The sequence below is a fragment of the Rhipicephalus microplus genome, chromosome 9 (assembly GCF_043290135.1).
Source record: "Rhipicephalus microplus isolate Deutch F79 chromosome 9, USDA_Rmic, whole genome shotgun sequence".
Taxonomy (NCBI): Eukaryota; Metazoa; Arthropoda; class Arachnida; order Ixodida; family Ixodidae; genus Rhipicephalus; species Rhipicephalus microplus.
This window is the reverse complement of record NC_134708.1, coordinates 53,508,730-53,533,906: the sequence shown is the minus strand read 5'-3', so window position 1 is coordinate 53,533,906 and position 25,177 is coordinate 53,508,730. Positions and strand designations below refer to the sequence as shown.

Below are 25,177 nucleotides of genomic sequence, written 5' to 3'. Positions count from 1 at the left end.
GTAAGCTCAAAGGCGGTATCGTGGAAGCTATTGTATAACGAAACGTAATTGTTACGTAAGTGTTAGTAAACAACAAGATAAGAGGGGGAATATCAGATTCCGTATCGAAACAGTTATTGCGTCGAACACACTGCGCGATAGAGCAACCACATCAATGACTTATAATGTTTAGTATACGTGTGGGTTCGATGTCTTCGGCGGCAATAATTGTTACAATTACTTCGCCTTTTCGCCGTGACTTGCGCATCCGAGCACCAGTCGTTCGTGTTGGAAAATGCACTACTATATTTACTGCAGCTATGACAGACGCTTCCCAAAAAGCACACCGGTGATCATGTTGAGCAGAGTCGTCTTCCCTGCACCGTTGTGTCCGAGAAGCACCGTGATCTGGTTCTCGAAAATGCGCAGCGATGCGTCCTGCACGGCCACGGCGCCGTCGTAGTCCTGCGGGCAAAAGCGCGACACGAGAGCTCGACTAAACTTTGCGTGCACTTCTTGATCGACTGCTGAAACGAATCTTACGTCGCAAATGTGCTCCTGGACTGTATAGTATCAACATATTTCGCAGAAAAACACGATACGACCAGAAAACAATGGCATGCAGGCCAAGCTGTGCCCTGAAGGCGCAGCATAGTACCCTCTGCTTGGCACACCTTGGAATGCAAAGAAATAACCGGGATACTGAATGCAGCTTGCCCACTTTCACGCTTCATAACCGGGATACGTCGGTTGAATGTGAAAAGGGTGCGGTATATATAATTCTATTGTGATGTGGCTAGTGCTATATCGCGCAAACCGGGATGCGTTCAAATAACCATCTAATGGACCGCAGGGCATCGCTGGAGGACCACCCTTTGTCGAATCTGTGCCTACATTGCAGACATTGGAAGTGTCACCCTTTACTTCGTGAATCAAATGCGTTGTGATAGGACAGTGAGAGAAGTTGCAGAGGCTTTTTTTACATCCACAAGTATAGCTACACATGTGTCGCCAGGCCTTCGGTCGCATTGCACCAACTAGAGATAGATTATGTAACTGCCAACCTCTGATCTTTTACGTCATTTCTTGCTATTTGTGTCAATGCAACGCACACTGATAGACCACCAGATATACCAGGAACTTGCACATCAACAGAAATACTTCAGGCGAACTTCGGAATACCACAAGACATCTTTAGTTTGTTATAGAGGAGATATTGATGTACTTATTAACAGGGTACTTTGCTAAGTTTCACGACGCTGTTGCGAATATTGTGCGAATGCATTTTGACGAAAGTACAAAGTTCTGGTTTAGAGAAAGGACAAGATGACACACAGGCTACAAAGGATGCCAGTATAATGATACTTGCCAAAGTGTTGATGGTTTTATGGTGTTTAAAGATACGAAAAGAAGAACGACAACTTTTACTAGCAGTAATAGTGATAAAGCATTCACAGATCCTCGTTTACTGCTGTAGAATGCATTCATAAAATCTGCATACGGAATCCTACAGAGGTACAGTTGTGACCAATATGAGTTGCAACATGTTTTCAGTGCTCAAAGTGGCGCCAACACTGCAAAGTGACCCCCACATAGCAAAAATGAGCAAAGCAGACGCTGTTTCAGTTACTAGTATTCTCTACGTCAGCTTAACACTTTGACGGGGTAACTGCTCTAGCTTGGAGTCATTTCAACCACCGAAACCATGTTGCGGCTCAAATTGACCGCCACTGTACATATCGATGATATTGCTAAAAAGCAAATCACTGTACAATGTCTAAAAAAGAAATTGGGCTTCTTCTGAAACTGATCAGTGACCTGTTTTCGGACGCCGTTAGCTGACCAGACGGTATTCTGTCTAATGAACACCTCTTTTATTTAATTCAATGCCAATGCGAATGCCCGTTTTTTAACGGGAGCCGTCAGTCTGCCTTACTTCAGAGAGAGCTCGTGATGCAGCGCTACAAGAAGGGTATAGCGTTGCTCACGTCACACTTGTGTTAGGTACGCTTTTACTCGAAGATGTGACAGACGTGTATCCCACTCCAATATCATACGTCCGTAAGATTCTTTTTTTTTTTCGTGCTCCTTCTTTGTGGCTCGAAGCCATGCCACCGCTGTATCACAGACTAAGTCAGCGCATGCAGTAGCGTTTCAGTGACGCATCCCCGTTGGTTGCCCACATAACGCCACGAACGGCTCGACGAAATTCCTAAATACCATATCTTTTACAGAGCCAGGGTGATCACCAACATTGTGAACACGAGGAATGCAAGACGCAGTCCCACGGATCTGTACACAACGGAACAAAAAATTAACTTGAATGATTTCTGTCTTGGGGTACTGAGTGAGGGGTCCTCTCTGCCATGATCGCAGAGCACACGCGAAGGCTAAGCAACAGACGATAGCAGGAAAGGGCTAGAGGAGAGGATTATGAACGGCTGGATGGGGCACATCTGGCTGGCATCAATAATATAGAGTCGTTGGTCGAACTCTCAACGACATACCCACGGCATGCCCTTCTACGGCACGTACTTCTGCTAACTAGCCCGGCAATCTCCTCTGCTCCAAATGACGTTCTTGTTCAGCTGAAAGTTCCGTTAAAAGTACGACGCTGCTTGCATGGCTATAATAGCGCGTGCGTACCTTGCTGACGTTGACAATCTCGATGGCAGCTAGCTGGTCCGTCGGCTCGGCCTCAAAGTTAGGCTGTTCCTCGATCGACTTGGGTGGAGCCCGAAGAGTTGATGTAGTCGGAAACCAATAGCTCCCCTGAGCATGGCGAGGGAATGATATACCAACGGTATCCGTGGTTACTACTCTACATTATTTAGATTTCGACAGGCTGTGAAGAGCAGTAAAATTTAGGCAATAAATTACGAAATTCGTCTATTGACTATTTTTCGTAAGACAAATGGGTGCCGCCTTTTTGGGCAGTAGAGCCGATGTTTTCTCGTTTCTGTAGATCACGACGTAAATTGATAAGTCTACGAAACATCGTATGCGCCAACCGAACTGTTTGCACGAGTGCACACTGGCGTTTTCTAATGAAAGGGAACACGCGATCGCGCGACCTGCTCTCTACAACGACTGCCTACAGTATCTCGCAGCGCTTGTCCAGCGGCCATAACTCGTTTTGTTTGCCAATAGATGACGCCAAAAGCCAACGTCTTTTCTCTTGCTGTCGGTTGATGATGGTCCTGTAGGCAGCCGCCGCAGAGCGCAGGCCACGCGCTCACGTGTTCCCTTTCATGAAGAACGATGGTGTACATTTACTATAACACCTTTTGTTTAATAGTTAGAGATTGAAAAAACAAAGGTTAACCACACGGTATGGCGGCATTCAAACCTATCCGTGAACTGAAGAAGCCAACGGTAGCAGAGAAACAAGCAATAATTTACATCGCAGGCCAAACAAATTTGACAAAACAAAAACAGTACGAAGCGGCAATAAACGAAACAAAAGCCAAAGTTAGACAGGATCATAAGTATCGGTCATTCAGCACTGCTGAGGAGTCTCGGCTCCTAAGCCTAGACAGGTAATTACAGGGAGTGGAGTTGAAGGCACACGTAGAAACAGTGTACAGTAAATTAAATCGTGCATCACTCATTGCACAGATGCCAACAAAAAATGCAGACACCTTGTAAGCAGAAAGGGCGAAAAAAAGTTCATAGAATATTGGCAAATTTACCACAGATACATACCACACTGGCTCGATCCGTCAGAACAAGCCAGGAAACCACGTTTTCCGAAGAAAGGTTGAATAGAGATGGCTTTAAAATTTTTCCCGTGGTGCCGAAACATAAAGAACGAAAGAACTCTCGGTAATAAACATTTAAAGTGTTTATATTGACTGCGTGGCTTTGCGTGCGCAAAATACCGGATATGTAGAAAGCCCCAAATTGTATAAGGAGATGCCGCGCAACCTAATTACGCTGCATAATTTGCATGCCATGTCATTGTTGCAATTTAGAATTAGCTCATTTGTTATGCCTGCTGTCGAAATGTACACACCTCGAAGCCGTAGGTGACATTGCACAAAACCGCGAAATATTCTTATATTGTGCTGCTTTTGCTGGGCAACAGTCAGCTAACTGTCGACGCTTTAGTGCCTTTTTAAGTGGTCCTGGTCGTTTTTCTCGCTTTTGGCACGACCTTGCGCTTTGGTTCTTCATTACATGACCTAACTCACACTAGCAAATACGGTAGCATGTCCGCGATAGTATGCGCATCAAGACTGGCATACCCGTCTTTGAAGGTCTCCTGGCAGCAAATTTGTAAACTCGGGATGCTTGTATTGTTTAATAGTCCTACCTGCGTGGGCACTTCTGACCGATTATGACAAACGAACGTTGCCTTTAAAAGTATACTAATAAGGAAAACGATTTTCCGAGTATTCATAATTGCCACCATTATCATCATCAGCCGCACTACGTCTTTTCAGGACAAAGGCCTCTCCCATGTTCCGCCAGTCAACTCAGTTCTGTGCTTGCTGCTGCCATTTTATACCCGCAAACTTCTTAATCTCATCTTCCCACCTAACCTTCTGTCTCCCCCTAACCCACTTTCCTTCTCTGGGGATCCAGTTAGTTACCCTTAATGACCAGCGGTTATGCTGTCTACGCGCTACATGCCCGGTCCATGTCCATTTCCTCTTCTTGATTTCAACTATGATATCCTTAACCCCGGTTTGTACCCTGATCTACTCTGCTCTTTTCTTGTCTATTAAGGTTACACCTATATTTCTCCTTTCCATTGCTCGCTGCGTCGTCCTCAATTTAAGCTAAACCTTATTTGTAAGTCTCCACGTCTCTGCTCCGTAGCAAAGTACCGGCAAGATACAGCTGTTATATACCTTCCTTTTGAGGGATATATAGTGTCAGTCTACCAGTCATGATTTGAGAATGTTTGCAAAACGTGCTCCACCCCATTCTTATTCTTCTAGTTACTTCAATCTCATGGTTTAGCTCTGCGGTTATTTTCTGTCCTAAGTAAACAAACACTTACAACTTGAAGTGCACTATTACCTATCTCGAAGCGCTGTTTTCTTTCGAGGTCATCGTACATTACTTTCCTTTTCTGCAGCTTAATTTTAAGCTCCCCTTTCTGCCCTCCTTCCCCACCTTTCTGCTCTCCTTGTCTAACTCCATAATCATGAGTTGCAATTCGTCCCCCGAGTTACTCAGCAATGAAATGTCATCGGCGAAGCGCAGATTACTAAGGTACTCTCCATTAACTCTTGTCCCTGACTGTTCCCAATATTATTATTAAAGTACACATCCAGGAGACACCACTCTTACCACAATACAAAGCTTAATAAGCAAGACAACACGCAAACGAAAATGGGAGGGGAGAAGCCACCTTGAGGTTCCCGCACCAGCACCGTAACATCGTAGATTTTGAAGGCGTCTACTGTGTTCTACATAGCTTCTAATTGATAAATAAGTACATTGTAACCTGTGGGTGCCATAGCCGAAGGTTGGGTGTATACCCTAGACGAAGATGTATGTATACCAGATAGACGAAGATGTGGTTGTATACGAAGATTTAGAAACGTTCATTAGGTCAATGCCACGAAAATAGCACAAAAAGACGTTCTAAGAGTTCTTACGTCACGCGTTGATATTCTGGTGCGTAATTTAAAAATGAAACTCCAACCTTGATTATTTTTCGCTAATAACGAACATTAGTGAAACATGTGGCATTATGGTTCTAAGAGTGCAGTCAGTTAATTTAAACCAAATCATTGTTGCTCTTTCGTGTCCCTTGAAGTTATTTTGTTATGATCTTAAAGTAGGCGTGAGTGCTCATCCGAGTTTTAAACCCCTTACGACATCGCCACTAGTATGACGCAAACAGAGGTGCGTTGTGACGTTCCGCGAAACAAGCGAGTATTTTCACCGCTTTATGAAGATTGACGGAGCGCACACAAAACCATAATTGGCTCCCAACGAGAACTTCTTCCACAAGAAATGAGTTTGTTTTTTTCCTAAGGGGGGTCTTCTCATTTGAAAACTGCACGTTGTCTGTTCACTCTCACCGAAGCTTGAGCGCATGAGGTCTCAGATACTCCCCCGTAGTGCGGCCCTGGTTTCTCACAATTTCAACCTAGCATATTGATTTGACGTCAAGGCTGGTGGCAGTTGACAGCACTACCATTATTTTTCAGTGCGTTGGAGCGTTTTCAATCCAATTTTGGCGTTATGCCTGCAAACTACAATAAAAAAGGTCACAAACAAATTTTGCTTAAGTTAAGGGGGTCTTTATTGAGACGTCATTGGCTTTCTGCTAAACATCTCAACCAATCGTGTTTCTGTCTTCTATTATTACATAATATATCAGTCTAGTGACGTGTTCTGTTCCAGTTGGCACTCTCCATAGGTCGGACGGCTGTCGTACGTTTCAAAAGGAGCAGTGACCGCACGAGTAACGTCAACGCGGTCCAGAACTAGTGTGCGCGTCAGCGTCAAGCCCTCCCTCCCCCTCCCACACACACACTCCCTCCCTCCCCACACACACACACAACCATTATTCAACTGAAGCCAAACGTTCACGCGACACCTCGCCATCGGAAAGTTTACTGAGCTTCGCTGGTTTTCCCTCTTTAAAACACGCGTGAAAGGCGCTATTTTTTTTTAGTGTCATCCTTACAACATAGGAATCCGTCACACACGTCGTACAAGAAGAAGTCATTACCTTGAATGGGAATAGGAATGGCTTCGATATTCCTGGGCCGATGTGCAGCACGTTGTCCAAGTACCACACTAGGAAGATGATGGTACAGTCGCATACCAGGCCAACGAACAAGATCTCGGCCAACGTGATGTTGTCCGGCGTCGCGGCGCGGTCGTAGAAATTGCTCCAGTTCGCCCCATCGGGGACTGCAAGGGGCGACGCAAGAGTACGACACCGCTCTACAGGCTCAGGCACCGTGCAAAATCAACTCGTTAAGGCACCTCTGGCGGCAACAAGCGCAGATTTGAAAGGATGTTCCCAACCACTCGCGCCGGAGAAAACTCGCGGAACGACGCTTTTTTCCGATGCCAATGCTTTTCCTGCTTTTCGCGCTTGGCCAGTCGTCCAGAGCGACGCTTTTTCCGCGTTATCAACGCGATCAGCTAGCCACGAGTGTTGGACGATAAGAATAGCATAATATAAGGCGTAATGCATCGCTGCGCGATAACACCGCTGTACCGCCCATGACAGTACCAATCGCTGCTGCCGGCTGTTTCAAGCTGCTGCAGACTTCGCTGTGAGCTAGCCCGAGGATGAAAAGCATGCACAGTTTAGTCAGAGAGGAACATACTTACATAAAGAGCGGACACTCCCGTAGGGCCCTGCGGCCCAGCTACTGCGCTGCTTTCAGCGCCACGAGTGGCTGGTCGGACCCGATAATGTATTTTGCGGAAATACGATAACAGAATTTCTTCTTTCCGATGCTGGGATTCGAGCCCATACCCTCATGCTCCGAAAGCGAGTGTCTTTACCACTAGTCTACACGCCCATCCGTGCACGAAAGAAATAAATCTACAGCACATCTAAAGCACATGAATCTGTACCCTTCGTGCAAAATAAATGCAGAAAGACTACACTTTCTCGTCAAACTTTACTGATTTTTGTGGTAAAGCATTCAACGTTCTCATTGGGACATGTAAAGCGGATGTGGAAAATCGCACAAATCAATAAAGTTTCTTTTTTGCAAAAATTTGGTGCCAAACTTTTGTTTTCATTGACCTCCTGAGGCGGCTATTATACGCCGTGACAGAAGAGAGAAAGCGAGCACGGGCGCGCCATCTAGTGATTAGTCAGAGCCAATCTTGCTGGGCCGCGAAGAGGTTCGAGTGGCCACTCTTTTAGTATGTTTCTCTATGGTTTAGTGAGCAAAGCGGCTAAGAATTTGATGCTGACAATTTGACGTGGCCACGTTCGCCTGAGGGTGCGTGAAGTGTGGCGAAAAAAAAAAAGCGCTAGAGTTGACACTACGGTTCTCGCACACTGCTAACATTTTACCGTCTCTTGAAAGCAAACGGCAACGAAAACGCCTCAAGCGCACCACTAAAGCACGGCACAATAGCTTACCGCCGCTTGCGTCGCCTGTTCCCGTACCCCGCCAAATCTGCTGCACTTGGCGCCAAAGCTGACACGGAAGCAGTTTTGGCGGTATACGGGAGCGGCTGTGGCAGCTCTTAACTTATGCGCAGTGTCTATTCGACGATTTCTCGCATGACAGGGATGCGTGACACATGCACCACCAGTTTGATTGATTGATTGATTGATTGATTGATTGATTGATTGATTGATTGATTGATTGATTGATTGATTGATTGATTGATTGATTGATTGATTACGCTTATAACTAAGCAAATACTAATCATGAGCCAATTCCAACAAAAACGTCACGCCTACTATCTGCGTAGTCATCGCAGTACTACATTATGACACCTTTCGCGATGTCATCATTTTTTATGTATTTGACATTGTACAGTATCCAAATCACCAAGAGTAATACTTCTCAGTGGGTGCGAAGATTGTGCAGGTGTCTATAAGATCACATTTTGAGTGTGTAGCTTTCCAAATAAATCATTCGCTGTCGGTGTGGGGAGCAAAGTCTGAGCAAGTTCAAGAAAACTCATTTTGTCTTTAATTCATTTCACTGTTCCCCAGCCATTTCTCCTGATACATTAGTTTCTTCTCTTACTTCGTAGAGAAAGCAAGAGGTTCTATATTAATCAAAATATACCACTGTTCTTTATAAATGATTCTCGGGTATTTTTGGAGACAAAGATGGACGACGCGAAATAAAGGAGATGTTCAATTTACTGCAAAGCTCGAAAAGACTGAGAAATAAACGATGAAAGAGGAGTAGCCTGAGAAAAAGTAAATGTGAAAACGACTGAGAACAAAATAATCTAAATATCCTCAACGCATAAGTCCCCTGTTATAGCGAAAGGAGACAAGCAATATCCTTTGACAGCATAGCAGGCGCGGAGGGGGGGGGGGGGGGAAGGCGCCTCCCTATTTCCTCTAAAAGGGAGGGGGATTCATCGACATAAGAAAGGTTCCCCGTAGATTGACATAAGAAAGGGTCCGCTGCTGCTAACTTTTGCCCCTCCTGAAGGCGAACCCTGTCACCACAATATCTTGATGCATGCGTGCTCGATAAATAGTTGACAAGTAACCAAAATGCTACACCATTGAATGTCTTGTGAGGCCTCCTGTAGCACATTCGGCGTTAGGCTATCGTATGTAATTTCAAGAGCTACGCACCAATTAGTTGCCTGTGGAGCACATTGTAGGCCCTTGGCTACACTTTTTTGTTTTAAGAACCCGGAAAATTACATATTGTCCGGCATATGAGAAATGTTAAGCGAAATCTATCAACCATAACCGTAATTCTTAAATACGACCAAATCTACGTTGATATACTCATCGAGCATGGAGATTTTCCGTACGCATATTAGGCAAACGTTTTGTGTGTTGCTTGATGTGCTGAAGCGTCGCTGCGATAGGACATGTAGGGAAACACGGGTAGCAGTCCGACGATTTAGAATATACTAAAGTGGCGGCTGCTGGCACGTAACAGTCCAACCATACCAAATACGCGAAGGGTCTAAGTGAAAAATGTGCGCAGCATATACTTTTATTGCGTTTTTCTTTTTGAGCAACCGTTATCAAACGTTTTTTTTTCTACGTGTACATTCGTGACCTTGCATGATTCTCCCTTTTGTAAAATATTTATAAGCCTCCAACATTTTTGGATACATGTTTTTGCGTAAGGCGAGTACCTCTCTGCGCTCATTTTTTTTTTGTAATCAGCTAAAAAAAGATCTTTATTTTGTGTATACCACTACCATGTAATTGATCCTTGAGATTCGACAAACTTTTCTGCTCAAATGTCGAGTTAACTTTGTTTTTAAGTGAATAATTATGTTTATATAAAAACAGACAGGTTGGTTCTCAAGTAGATTCTCCACCATATCATTCTCTATTTCGTAACGCGAAAATACATACGTTATACGTAACGCGAAACATACGTTATATGTGTGCATAGAACTCTTGTAAATAAAGATTGGAGCCAACAGATGGAAACACGCCGTGGGATAAGCAGGATAAACAGTGGAAGAGCCTCAGACATTTCGATAGGCGGACCTACCTTTGTCGAAAGACCTACCTTTGACAAAGATAGGTCCTCCTATGGAAACGTCGGCCAGCCTGTCTGAGGCAGCTCCACTGTTGATCTTGCTTATGTCACTGCATGTGTGAACGAAAGACATAACGGCAGTGCCAACTTACAACGTTTATTTGCTACCCTACGTGATAATACAGTACAACACGAAGCAGTCCACCTTCGTTACACATATTTTGCGAAGTTGGCCCATTCGCACTTGGTACGTGCTTATCTCGTTATTATTCGATCACTTCGATTGCTGTCGCTTCATCTCATTCTGGGCTCTGAGATTAGTTACAGCTAACAGTACGATCACCGAGGTAATGTTATCCGGAAGACGCAAGTCGATTCCTCCGAGTAGCGCGTTGCGTCGTACCGAACTTCTCGAAGCGTTCCAGGACGCGGAAGCTCCAGTGGAGGCTCATGCCGGGAAATATGGAAGTCCACAGCTTGTCCGTTCGTTGTATATAGTAGTAGCCCTGGCCGCCGGCCTGCTCCAGCGTCAGGAAGGGCATCACGCAACTGAAGGTCCAGTAAAGCATGGCTCCAGCGATCGCGTACTGAGCTGCAGGGGACATGAACGGCATAGTCAGCGCACGGACACGCCAGGGGGCACTCCGACAATGCGTCGCCGCAACGTGGAGAGCCCGCAAATAAGGCATGTACAGGATCGTTAAAACCCGCCAGTATGGTAAGTAGTTATGGTGGTTTTGGGATATACAACGCGTGCCCTTCGGCGAAAACTTGCCGTGAGGCCTTCGTACTCGAATTTGAGGGATTCATCTGGCCAGCACAGTCTCTATATGCGCGCTTCAACTGGAAGGATGGGTACTGAGATAATTTACTGTTTCTTGGTTTGACTAAGAAGTAACGACGACCAGATCAGCACGATGACGAGCTGAAACAATGGTTCTAGATAAGTTTACTTCCCTCGCACGTAATTTTTTTCATTCAATGCGAGCTTCATCGGTATGTCTATGGTCTGTTACCACGGGTGCTCTAAAGATGTGGTCTGTGACCAGTGATCCTTACAGCTGTGGTCGGTGACCATAGATGTTCTTAATTTTTTGTACGTCAGTGCTGCCACGCAGAATTTGGAGACCCTTTTGTTGCGGGCATTGAATTGTGTCCTACATTGACTTGAAGTATGTGTTCCAAGTACACCCACGAAAAAAAAACTGTTTCATTGTAAAACGAGTACAGCAGCGAAGCTTGACACTCACGGCTGCCGAAGAACATGGAGAGCAGCATGGCGTGCATCTGGCAGTTGCTGCAGAAGCACATCAGGATAGTGAAGAGCAGGAAAGGGTCGCTGAATTGGATGAAGGCGCGACCCTCTTCGTTCCTCTTGACGCTCACGAAGAGCATCATGAGGGTGACGGTGATCGTGTGCATGAAGAAGCCGCTCAGATAATGGCTCACCCAGTAGACCCAGTCGCTCAACCCGACCAGGCGCAGCATCTCCTTCATACCTGCGAGACGATGCAGCAGAGACGCTGTCAGCTCCAAGTCACCAAACCGGAGGGCACAATTTGGTGACTTGGAGCACTATTGTGACTTTTGTGAGCCACAACTTGGCGACTTGCAGCACTTCGTGCACTGACGAAGAGATGCCATCTTTGTTAAAGATCCATGCTTGAATAGACAATATAGAGCCATGTTTAAAGGGATACAAATACAAAATGAATAACAAACGGGGATTAAAGATATCATATATTGTTGAAATCAAGGAAGAAATGGGCATGGGTAGGGAACGTAGCACGTAGGGTGGATAACCGCTGGTCATCAAGAATAATACTCTGGATTCCAAAAAAGGCAAACGTTTGAGTGGGAGACCAAAAATTAGGTGGGCATACGAGGTTAGGAGGTTTGGTAAAACGTGGTACCAGAAAGCACAGGACAGGGGTTGATCCTGAAATGGGCGTAGTTAAACTGATGATGAAAAAAAAAATATTAGCTTTGATTTCGTTTATGTTTTGCTGGTACTTGGGTCATATCCCTTCCTGCAGGCCGATAAACGATCTTTCTTCATCGAAAATTGGTGTTACGGGGTAACGAGAGCACAGTGTCTCTTCAATAAGTCGTCCCGGGCTATCCTGGACTGTACGGGACGACTCGAGAAACCGCATGGGGAAAGTGATTGGCTAAAAAATGCATTGAGTATTTCGTCAATACTCAAGAGAAACAGTACACAAGGTCCACTGCTGCCGAAGCAGCTGAACATGCAGCATGCCGCGCTCACCGGTCGCTTTCTCGTCGGTGAGTTTAGCGACGAAGAAGGAGAAGGGAATGAGCATGCCGATGCAGAACCGGGTGAGCACCAGCGCGTAGTTCTTGGTGTCCTTGTACTCGATGTAGGCCGGGTAGGGAAAGCGCTGCAGCCTCAGCTCCTCGATAGGTTCCACGTAGCTCGCGCGGTCGGCCTGCAACTCGAGGTGTCGTTGCTGCAGGGCTCCCATGATCGGCAGCAGGGTGTTCATCTCCGGGAAACGTTCCTCGGCCACGGGACCCTCGGGCTGGGAGATGAGCCTCTGCGGGTACAGAAGCTGCACGCAGACAGTTGGGAGGCCGTGTAAATCACTCTTGGCAGTTTATTGCGGAAGATAATACTCCGTATAGCAGCATCACCGGCCGAAGGATAGACGACATCCGCGGTTCGTTGGGAACAGACCACGGCCAGAAAGAAAACACGGACGGGAAAAAGAGAAGGACAAGCGCAGTCCTTGCGCTTGTCCTTGTCTTTTTCCCGTTCGTGTTTTCTACCCCGTAGTACACTAAGATCATGTATCACCAACTGGCCCAATCGTCCACTTTGACCAGAAAGAAAAGCTAAGACGGCTCGTGACAAAGCCCTAGCAGACGGTGCGACGCTCTCTCTGGCCATTTTCCGCCAACGAAGATGCTCTGTCACTTGGAGCGTTCTTTCTACTCTTAAACGTGGCTCGTCATAACCACTGCCTTCGCATGCCACAGATTAAATACGATATGTGATGGTTTGAAAAAATAAACGCTACCCACCGATCATGTGTCCTGTTGTTTAGGGAGCGGGTCACCACCTAAGACGCTTACCATAAGTACAGTAAATGGTATTAGCACATTAAATTTTTCATCACTGTTTATTCCTTCAAACTTTCAGGTTCCCTTTAGCTACAGTTTCGACTAGATATATAGACGTGTGCTATGTGAACGTGTTCATGTTAGACATCATTGACGCGCGCTATTTTTCTCGTCTTCATTTTAACAATGCTCGTGTGCAATGTTCTACTGGCGTATACAGGAGGGTGGGGTAACATTGGCAGGTGTGCATACAGAGGCATTCATAAAAGCGAACGGACCAACATACGCAGAGTATGGGTGAACTATGCCTCCCTCCTCACCCGCAAATAATTACTGACTACGCTACAACCATGTCCACTGACACTGCAAATGGTTTCTCCGGCAGGAGTCCATCTTGAGAACGCGTAACGAAGACGTCGTGCCGGCTGCACACGCTTCAGCAGACGTGGGGCTGATACGACAAAAAGAAGCCTGCGTACCGCAAGTTTTGCATGGACGCACGCAAAAATAGGTATAGTACTACACACCTCACTTGGGTTTACGTTAAGGCATCACCTTTTTTTTATCATTCTCATCCTCTACCTTGTCCCCTTTTAGCAGCCCGTGAATTTATTAGGTTTACGACCGCGCAACGTGATGTTCTTGCTTCTTCAGTAATGACGCCCTGTTAATTATCAAGGCATGACGTGACGACAAGCTGAGCAGGTAATGTGGCTGGAGTCACAGTGCGTTTACTGTGTCGTAGTTGCTGTTAGCGCGATGAAGCCCTCCCTAGACGGTATTCCTTCACGCTCCTTGGCGCGACGAAAGACGGGTGAGTCGTTTCCTCTGATTTTGAAGAGCCATTGACGCCAGGCCTCCCTCGCGGGACGACTTTATTCCATGTGCCCTCCGTGCGACGGCAACTGCCAGCTCCCTTTCATCTGTGATTCATCCCTACTTGACTCCAGCACTCGCATGCCTTTACTTGCGCGTAGAACATGAGATACGCGGGACAATGCTGTCGATGTGGACTTTGAGAGGGAGCATGACGGCGACGGCGAAAACCCTCCGAAGGTGTCCATGCAATCGCTATTGCAATGAAAAGATAATCGGGCCAGGTCACTAAAAAATGCTCCGGAGCACGCGTGAAGCGCTAATTGTTCAATACTTCGGTTATGAAGTGTTCCGCATTTAGTACAGTGTCATCTCACCTGCAAATCAAACGGCAAGCGTCCTGCGAACATGGACACGTGCAGGCTTATGGGCACCGGCGCCGTGTCGTTGATGCCAACGAAATTTGTGTAAAATAGCAGCACGCTGGTGGCCGGCAGCGTGCCGTTGGCGTCGACGCGGGCGCCCTCGATCAGCTGCTGCTCGCTCGGCACTTCGATCACTTTGTGCACGTTGAGCTTGGCGAACGCCGAGCGCGTCAACGCCGACAGGTACTTGCCCTTCGGTGCGAAGTAGACCTGTGAAGAAGCATAGTAATGCTTCATGGAGCCATTTCTACGTTCCTTTATGTGCCCACGCAGAGGAGTTTTCTTTAACTGGACTACTGAATAGCGTTTGAAACAGAGCCAGGCGACTACACAAGGCGCTGTCTACCTGTCTTAAAAACCACACTTATTACCAAGCGAGTGATTACCTGAAAATACGCATGGTTAGATAGGCTAAGCTACAAGATAGAAAAACAGAACGTAAGCAGAAATGTCTAGGCGAGAGCGATGACAGACAGACAGACAGACAGACAGACAGACAGACAGACAGACAGACAGACAGACAGACAGACAGACAGACAGACAGACAGACAGACAGACAGACAGACAGACAGACAGACAGACAGACAGACAGATAGATAGATAGATAGATAGATAGATAGATAGATAGATAGATAGATAGATAGATAGATAGATAGATAGATAAATAGATAGATAGATAGATAGATAGATAGATAGATAGATAGATAGATAGATAGATAGATAGATAGATAGATAGATAGATAGATAGATAGATAGATAGATAGATAGATAGATAGATAGATAGATAGATAGATAGATAGATAGATAGATAGATAGATAGATAGATAGATAGATAGATAGATAGATAGATAGATAGATAGATAGATAGATAGATAGATAGATAGATAGATAGATAGATAGATAGATAGACAGATAGATAGATAGATAGATAGATAGATAGATAGATAGATAGATAGATAGATAGATAGATAGATAGATAGATAGATAGATAGATAGATGTCCTGTCTTGATATTCCGAGGCCCCCGAGATATTAAAATAAAGGATCGCAAACTGGACACCGGAGCAGAAAGTCGGACGAGCGCTTTAACATCCTACTTCGGCAGGGCGTGTAGCACTGACCGTGTCTATGCGGGCAATGTCGGGCTGCGTGTTCCAGAAGGTCGAGGTGTTGATCGGGTCGAACACGGTGTCCACTCGGCGCACCAGGGGCTCCCTGGTGACCGAGTCCTCCTGGATGCCCAGCAGCAGCGTCACCATGAGCGCCACCTCGAGCAGGGTGGTCAGGTAGTGACGGCTGATCCGCTTCACGTACACGTTCTTCCAGAGGATGATGTACAACTGTCGGCACCACAGCAGAGACGTGGAGCGTATGGTCCGCGACGCCGTCATGCCAACGTCACCGGCTGCGTCGATAGCACGGAAATTCTTTACCGTATCGAGATTTGATTAAGGTGATAGTATTACCTAGATACGTCATTAAACGTGGAAAACGACGACGACGTCGGAAACATTAATACGAGTGATTACGTCAGAAGTCACCCGAAGTTTTGACGTCATTGTGATGTCACTAGGACATTACTCCGCGCCATGTCCTGTTACGACATCAACGCACGAATTCACCTCTTATTTGTATATAAGCCGCGCAGAGACGCTCGCGTGGTGCAGTGCAGCGAGATTGCAACTACTCTGATCCTGAAGGAAGTGCAATACCACGCTATGTGCAGAAAGCATGCGGGGTGAACCCCTGACATGAATATACTGACACTAAAAAGAAAATAATTACTGGCTTTCGTCTTACAGCCACCCTAGGAGACAGCCACCCTAGGAGAATGCAAGAGGGACTCTGTTAATTATGGCGACATAATCAAGTCGAAACCGATAGCATGGCACTGCCGTGAGTCAAAGCATGCTTTCTCTTGTCGCGCATAGGGCGAGCAGAGAGAGGAACCGGAGGAAAGGCTGCGCGCCACCGGCTGAAAATGCCAACTGGGCGCAATCCCACGCGGTCTCGCGGTCCGTATTTTTAGAGGTGGTCAGCACACGGCTTGTACTTTCCTACGTGTTGTGCCACCATTGTAAAGCTTGTTGAACTCATAGACAGCCCGAACGTCGCTTCACTCGCTGCATCTACCACGTTTCGTAAGGAGTGGGTTGCGCTGCTTTACTTCGCACAGACATTTCTATTTGCACCTATCACATTATTCGCATCAGCCTAGCGACTTTGTAGCGAAACTAACTTCTAGTAGGCAACGTCGTCGGAGCGGGCAGTGACGGGTGGTATTTTACCAATACGACTTTCTACTAGTCCAAAGACACACTTACTTTGTATATCGCCGCTATGGTAGCTCATCCGCTAAGGTGTGGCGCTCCTGGATTCAGAGGCGTGGCTTGTATTTCCCGTAAAAAAGGGCGCGGGCACACGGGACAAGAAAGATGGCGGGTCTGTCCGCGCTATTTTTTAGGGGCGAAGCTCCTTAAGGCGTGGGTCGGTCGTCCCCGATGTATTTAGTAGTAGTAAGTAGACAGCTGTAGTTTAGTTCTTCGATTGTTCACTAGATGGTGGTACTTGTAGTTAATTAAGTATTACGGCTTGGTGGCGCTATCCACCACGCTATCTAAAGGGTACAGCCATATCCATTCATCCATCCATCGATGAGCAAGCGAACCAGAAAATTGACTGGTAAATACTTAAAAGCAGCAGGGGGCCAAACCAAAAAGAATTCACGGTTAAGAAGAAGGTGAAGGAAGCTGAGACCTATATGTGGAGAATTGGCATGATTAAGAAGTCCGCACTAGAGATCTATCGAACTTTTAAGTAGGAAATTGCCAAGGAAAGGATCTATGCTAATACTCGGGGCAGTTCTTTACTGTTTGAGGCCAGGACGGGAGTATTGCGAACCAAGACATATCGGGCCAAATGCGAAAGGGTAGACACGGTATGCAGTGCGTGTGGAGAGGAAGAAGAAACTGCCGAACAGTTAATAATGTTCTGTAAAGGGCTTTACCCTATAGTTCAGGATGATGGCGCAGAGTTTTTCAAAGCACTGGGGTTCAGGGACAGAGAGGGCAAAATAGACTTTAAGCGGGTCGAATTAACTAGAAGGAGGTTATCTGATTGGTGGCTAAAGTCAAGGCACGAGTGAAAATTAAACCCTTCACTGCAAAGTACGAATCCTCAACCTTACTATTTAAAGGAAAAAATAAATCTAGTTTTTGGTTCATTAAGTATTACGGCTTGGTGGCTCTAACCACCGCCCGATCTAAAGGGTACATACAGCCATATCAATCCATCCAATCCATCCATTCATCGTTCGCTGTTGGCGCGCCCTCGGAGTGTTTCACATTTAATTGTGGGGCCGATTGCACGGAAAAGTTTCAAGGTTTACCGATGATTCCTTCCGGAGCTTCGCCCCACTCGTCATCATTCACCCTGTGAATATGCTGTGATAATTTTTTACAGTGAAGTCACGCTAACAAGCTGAATTTATACCTTTTTTAGATTTCCCGTTTCTCGGCACGCGCTTTTTATACGGACTAAATGCGAAAGAAAACACAATTTACCTAGATTTAAGCTAACGTTTAAGAAACCACGTGACAATAAATTATTTTGAAGGCAGCCACTGTGGCGTGCCTCTGTCATATCGTGGTCTTGGCGCGTATAAGGCAAATTATTTTGCAATTTAGTTTATTTGTTCATTATTTTGTGTTAAATCACCTATTTCTTGAATTTCTGGACAATTGTGCTCCTAAATACATCGGTTTGATCATGCTACCCGAAGGACTGTTCAGACTTGCAGCTAGTCAATGAAGATTTTCCTCGGCAAATTTCCAACGCTCGCTCACGATTTCAAGCAGTGTACATGTGAAACATGTCATTCATACATCGTGGTTGGCCACAGTCTCACTGATGGGTGGGTTTCCGCAAAATAATGTACATTGGTTTAATGACACCAGCGAGATGACTAACGTGGCATTATGGAAAGTGCATGATCACTACACTCGAATTACACAAGCAGCATCGAGTTAGTAAGCGACGTCGGCAAAGCAGAAGTTAGATCCCGTAAATAACTCCTACTATTATCAGTGTAATGTCGAATTCGCTCATTTCCTAAACGCAGAGAAAATTCCTACTCGCACAATTTTCAGCAATGTCCCATACCGTCTAAAAGAACCAAGTAGTATAGTTGCACAGTTTCATGCCTGGAGTAACGACCCACAGGTGTCGGGTGGCGAACTCTAAAAATATGATGTAGGGTGTCTATTCTCCCGGTAACCGGGATAATTGATCATAAAAATTCTCCCGGCAGTCGCCTCACATTGGCTCTCATAAGTCACGTGACTAACTGCCGGGATGAACTTCTTGTATGATTCTCCCGGAAACCGGTAGAACTTAGCCTAACCTATTCAACATAACCTAACGTAACCTAACCTAACCCAACGCACTCTGGGCCACGTCTGTCCAGTCTGTCCCGCAGCCTAACCTAACCTAATCTAACGCACGCTAGGCTATGTATGCCCAGTCTGTCTCGCAGCAGCCCGTTTTTCCTCTTCTCACGGCAGTTAGCACGTGACATATGACAGCCAATGGGAGGCGACCATTGGAAGAATTTTTTTTTTTTTGAGAAATTATCTCGGTTGCCGGGAGAATTGACGCTCGTTCACACCTTCAAACAGCGGCGGTCACAGGACCAAGTTAGTCGAGGGGCCGCATTGGACACAAGGTGACTGCTGGGCTCATTCGCTCGCTGCTCAATTTTTCAGTCGAGCGACTGCAGTCGCAAATGGCTCAACCTATCAAATGCACCAGCACCGAATGTCAGCCGATTTTATTGGGCAGTGCCAACACGAGCCGGCGATTCCCGTACGGCGACGGACAGGTCACATTCGCTCGTGTGAACACCGGCCGCCCTTTAAGACGCTTTTTGATCACCTACGGCAAATGGTCGCGCGACCAATCTAGTCATATCCTCCAGGGTGATGGTGTCGCCACCGTGGTACTGCGCCACATCTACCCCAAAAAAAACGACCCTAGCTAAGGCTGGTGCCAATTATGCAGGTTGTCTAAGTAAATCGAGATTGCGGAAACCACTCACTTGGGGGCATTTTCTGGCTGGGTTGCTGCGGCTGCTTCTCCACACCGGTACCGAAGAACGAACGAGCTGGCAGGCGAGCGTTGCGTTGCAAGCGCAAGGATTCTTCTCTCGCGGATGTCGCGAGCTGTCGCGAGATCTGCGACGGGGCGCTCGGCACTTATCGCCACGGGTGATGCCGGTGCGCGATCGTGGCAATGATTGTACGAAGATGCTCGATTTTGGCGCGTTTTCCGAAGTGGCAGTTGCCCACTGCATACTAGGGCGCCTCCCGCTGCACTTCATTCAAGTTACTTCAATCAATCGATCCCTCCAAGGAGCACTATTAGAACCGGTGGTCAGAAACTCGGAGTAACTTCATTCAGACGACCCAGACGCGGCTTCCGATCACCTTCTCGAGTAAAGAAATAGCCTCAGCGCGTCCCATTGGTGTGAGCTTGTGTGCATTCACCTTAAAGGGAAAAATTCCGCTGATTTCTAAAGTTCTATCGGACAACCGGAATAAATACAAGCCCCTTCCGCGAAATGAAGCCATGCCTGTGAATTCCCTGTGCAAGAGAGTCGTGCAAGTTGGGTTTCTTTCAAGCCCTGTGTACTTTTGAAGCATATTGAAGATTAAGGTTTCGTCGTTTCACCTAAATTTTGTCGTTTGGCTGAACAGTGATGTCCCAACGTCCGATGAAATGAGCCAAAGCACCAAAGCTTGTCGTGACTGTATGGGTAACCGAACTATAGTATACTGAAACAACCCAAGTGCTTCGCGTAGTAGCAATGACAGAATGTGAAAAAATCTCCGTGCAAATTCTTGTTCGGACAGTGACTGCAGATATGTAGCTTGTATTTATTGTTAAAAAACAAAAAGCTACAGTCTCTCGCTCTGAATCGCGCTTGAATGGAGTATTACTACAAATAAACATTGTAACAGCAACCACTCAACACCTGGAAACAATATTTTAAAGAAACCGGAAACAATATTATCAAGAACCAGCACACAATAATGCCTAGAAAAGTATAAGATATGTCATTAGAAGGAATTGTAGTGAAATCGTGAAGATCAGCCTTTGCTGAGTCAAACATACACCACCCAAAGCACTCCGAGTCAGCGAAGCTGAAACGAGTGCCAAAGATGTTCATGACTGGTCCGATACCCAATGTTCATCAAACTCTTTCCTAATTACTGGTTAAACAACAGTCCCAAAATTCATTGCTCTTTGCCACCCGTGTGTTGTCTTCTCCATCAATAATGGACGGGTGGTGAGCAGTCAAATTTAAACGCGATTGCGTTACAGAGCTCGTGTCGCAGAAATACCACCGTCGGCGTCAGCACCGTCGGGTGTGAGCAAAAAATCGTCCGTGAGCAAAAAAGCAAGTAACGAAGATCGCCGCGAAAGGCCGCTACTTGTCCACGCATGCTGGAGTTACTATATATTCTACCTTTAGGTAAAGGTAGCATATACAGTAACTCTAACGCATGCGCACGCGATCACACTGACAAAGCCGCGCATTCAAAGAAAGAGAAGTGCTCAAGGTCACGAGATGCGGGTGACGTAGATTTTTTTTTTTTTTTGGCCCTTGCCACCCCTTCTTGCTTAGCTTCGAGCGCTTTCGTCGGGACGACACAAGAGATAATGCAATTGCAGCATGCGACAAACCTTTGTAACTCCACTCGCACTAAACGGATTCTTAAAATTTTTGCGGCGTTGAATTCGTGATTTAATAAGCTCTTCTAGTGAATTCATTCAATCGTTACATGAAAAAATGTTTCAGGGCCCCTTTAACGCATTTTGTTCGAGAGGTGTGACGACAAAAGCGAATCCATTCGGCGATTTGTTGGCGCATTTGGGAGGCCTCAAACTACGTCGAAAAAGGCAGGAATAGTGCCGCCATCGCCCCTAAAAACACACAGGAACTTTCAAACAGCTCTAAAAAGGGACAACTATGTCCATCTAGCGGAAAACCTATTAGGCCTTTCCAGAGGCGTTGACCAAGCTAACAGCAAACGCTAGATAATGTGCTGCTACTTGTGAGGCATTGTGAGACTCTTAATGGCCTACGAGATGGCGAGGGCGTGGTGTGTGTCTTGGAGGCCATACGTCTCTTGCTTTAGATCAAAAACCTGTTTCGCGCGCGCGAGCGCGCTGGTACAAACTACTGTGTACGTGTGTGTTGCATGCGTGTGTATGTAACAAAACATATTCATAAGTATGCACTTAGCGGTTGAAGGGTGCACTGGGGGCCAAATTTCGCTATCGCAATCAACTCTTAAAGGCGAAGCTTAAGGGCACCCCAATTCGTTTCCCCTATTCTTGTGGCGCATTCACTCCAGTCTTTTCACGCGTCAGTTAACCATCAAACCTTCCCTGTAAAGCGCCAGCTACTGCAGTAAAGGTTGCCCGCAGGCTCCCGCTAATTATGTATCCAGAATAGGCACATAGGCCACAGGTGCATCGACAGGTGGAGTCTGTGCGCAAAGTGCAACTTCCCCGCATGCACTATTTGCATTCCATTAGCAATCCAAGGAGAACAAGCATTATAAAAAAAACGAATTACACATCTGCCGAGCGTGTAACAGTTCCGTTCTTTCTATAATGTGGAGTCGTACTAAGCCTTCAGAAGCCGTCCCTTTAAGATGAACCTCTCGAGAGTAACGATTCTCAGGGACAAACCACTTTCAGACAGAGACTTTGAGAGAGGCAAGGTGCGCCGGCTGACCAACTAGCCATGCTCAACCGACCGACGACCCACGTAGGGCCAGCCAGCCAGTTCCAAGCATGGACAGCCCCAGCGCACGTTACACGCGCTACGGCTCCTCTGCCGATTGAGTCAACCGGTTTCGAAGCCGGAAGACCAGCGCACCTGCCAAACAGTCAAGACCCACTCCTGAGCTGTAACAACCTGGACGCATATCAACTCCACCCGGTCCGTGCGTATGCATGGCACCGTAACCCTGATAGAGATTCGGGACCACCCATAGTAATTAAACACAGACCTCCCATCACAGTCCCCACTATGACAATCAACCGTGGAGAGTAGAAACCATGAGAACTGCTCTGGTGATAGTTACGGAGAATAAAGGCACATACATGTCTCCATGAAACAGCTCTTGCTAACAGCATGGTGCTAGTGAATCACCACGTTGGCTTCGCTGAACACGCAAAATGACGAGGCAGCAGGCTAGATGTACCGATAACTACATTTGTTGTCTCTCATTGCATACTAATATATAAATGTAGACAACGTTCAAATTTGTTCGAGCGCACACCTCTCTATGCCATCTGCGGTTGACGAAGTGCTCAACAGCGTAGTTGACACAGGTATACTCTCACCAATAAGTGCACGAAGGATAGCTACATGCATGCTCGTTCTACAGCAGTTGCACACAGCTACGAGTTGGGAATACATGGCAGCACGTGACTGTGCAGGAACCATAACGAAGAAGCCAAGCCTATCGTACGTAGCTTGAACGTTCCACGAGCCTGCAATAGCTTCTCCTCAGGTTTTCTCAGTATATGCAGCGACATTCTAGGAAGAACGCACACCTAAACTGAAATCACTACCCATGAAAACATTTCTGTATTTTTATTGTGCTTTGCACTCACGTCACGAACGGTAATTTTTAATAATCTTTTTTTAAAAGTGCTGATAAAACATGAAAAAGCGAAAAATTGGCAGATCCCCCGTACAGTAGGAATCGATGATATGCGAAGCACAAATTAGAAAGGTTGATATCTCTCTCACTTTAAAACCAGCACAACGTCACGAGGTGGAGGTAAATGATGCCGTACATGACTTCCGTGTCATAATTATCATGTTTGCATGTGTCGCTTACTTTCGTCATTACGTGACGTGATACAAAATTTAGTATATGTGGAGCTAGCGAAACAGTCGTGAGCTGCTATGAGCGTGGTATGATGCCATGTTCTTACATGACACGCGTATCAGCTTTATCATGTGTTCACCAGTCATATATTTCGTCATCGATTAACGTCTGGTAACACCAAATTTGGTATATCTGGAGCTAGCAAAACGGCCGTGAGCGCATCATGAAGGGCCCATTATACATCAATGTAGTGTTGACGCGCGCGCACGCTGGGCACAGCGACGCTACGTTAGCAAAACGCGAGCACTCTATAGTCTGACGGCAGGTACGACCGGCACGACCAGCGTCCGTCGGCGCGGCCCTACGGCAACCGATGCGAAATGCAACAAGCTGCATTTCGCGCCGATCCGTTACCCAGACAACACTGCGTCATCCTCTTTTCGTGACGGAAGGACGCCAAACGCGCTGAAAGACGCATGTGTCAAAGCGACGCAGCGCGGCACACGCTTGCGAGTATATAGCAGGACCGGCGCTTGGCGTCGCAACGCCGGCGTGCCGCGTCGAAATGAACGCCTGCGAGCACGCGCACCGCGTCAAGTCTATATGTATTGGCGCCTTGACTGTGGCATGATGTCATGTTCTCACATGGCACGAATCTCATCATTATCATGTTTGCACCAGTCGCATACTTTCATCATCCATTGCCATCACGTAATACCAAATTTCGCATATGTAAAGCTAGCAAAAACAGCCGCGAGCACATCATGAGTGTGGCTTGTAGTCATGTTGTTACATTATATACACGCATGACATGATTATCGTGTTTGTATGTGTCATTTACCTATGTCATCCGTTCGCGTCACGTAACACCGAGTTTGGTACATGTGAAGCTAGCGAAACAGCCCTGAGCGCGTCATGAGCGTAGCATGTAGTCATGTTGTTACATGACGTGCATCTCATCTTTATCATGTTTGCACCAGTATCATACCTTCGTCACCCATTCACGTCCCGTAATACCAAATTCGGTATAAGTGAAGCTAGCGAAACGGTCGCCAGCGCATCATTAGCGTGGCATGTAGTCATGTTGTTACATGACACGCATCTCATGATTATCATGTTTGCACCCGTCACATACCTTCGTTATCTATTCACGTACCGTAATACCGAGTTTGGTATATGTGACGCTATTGAAATGGCCGAGAGTGCATCATGACCGTGGCATGTAGTCCTGTTGTTACATGACACGCATGTCATGATTTTCATGTTAGGCTCTGTCGCTTGTGTTCGTCATGCAATCATGTCATACCATACCAGTTCCGCAAAATGTCATGTCAACGAAACCACCGCAAGACCTGCAGGACCATGTAATGTATATCATGACATTCATGGCATCCATGTCATGATTTTCATGACTACTCAAATATGTTCTTCGTGCAGTCATGTTATGTCATACCTGTTTGGTATCGATACCATTATCGAAACGACCAGGAGAGTTAAATTTCATAGGTGGCTAGATAGATGGATACGCTCAAAGTCGCCGAAGTTTGCTAAGAAATGCTTCGCATTTAAAACTCGTTAGTGAGGTACACTGAGGAAAAGAATAATGTAATCGTACTGAACCAGTTTTGCCTGCAAAGCACTGAATGTTCATCTTCACAATAGTGTGATGCTTTTGAGATCTAGGTTAAACTGGCACAACCTTCCATGCGACCTGCCTCGACAGATGTCACTGGGCGGCCTCGTTGAACTAAGCCATGCTCAAGGCAGGCACGAGGCAGTGCAGCTGCATGCTATGACCCGTCCGACTTATCCGTGCGGGC

At 46.4% G+C, this 25,177-nt stretch overlaps 1 protein-coding gene across 1 annotated transcript; it reads right to left on the bottom strand.

Moving 5' to 3' along the window:
- Nucleotides 1-10,262: 10,262 nt before the first annotated feature.
- On the bottom strand, nucleotides 10,263-19,677 carry LOC142771800 (phospholipid-transporting ATPase ABCA3-like). Its single transcript, XM_075873672.1, has 6 exons — nucleotides 19,541-19,677; nucleotides 15,567-15,850; nucleotides 14,399-14,656; nucleotides 12,391-12,694; nucleotides 11,372-11,620; nucleotides 10,263-10,713 (listed from the first exon to the last, which is right to left on the bottom strand). Exons 1-6 carry the CDS (start codon nucleotides 19,548-19,550, stop codon nucleotides 10,475-10,477), a joined length of 1,344 nt encoding a protein of 447 aa, XP_075729787.1. The 5' UTR covers nucleotides 19,551-19,677; the 3' UTR covers nucleotides 10,263-10,474.
- Nucleotides 19,678-25,177: the final 5,500 nt, after the last annotated feature.

Excerpts from the sequence above, each read along its gene's own strand:
- LOC142771800 (XM_075873672.1), bottom strand. Across the intron at positions 14,657-15,566 it reads ACATTGCCCGCATAGACACG|GTCTACTTCGCACCGAAGGG; the intron begins GTCAGTGCTACA and ends GCTTCTTCACAG. Across the intron at positions 10,714-11,371 it reads CTCCATGTTCTTCGGCAGCC|CTCAGTACGCGATCGCTGGA; the intron begins GTGAGTGTCAAG and ends TGTCCCCTGCAG.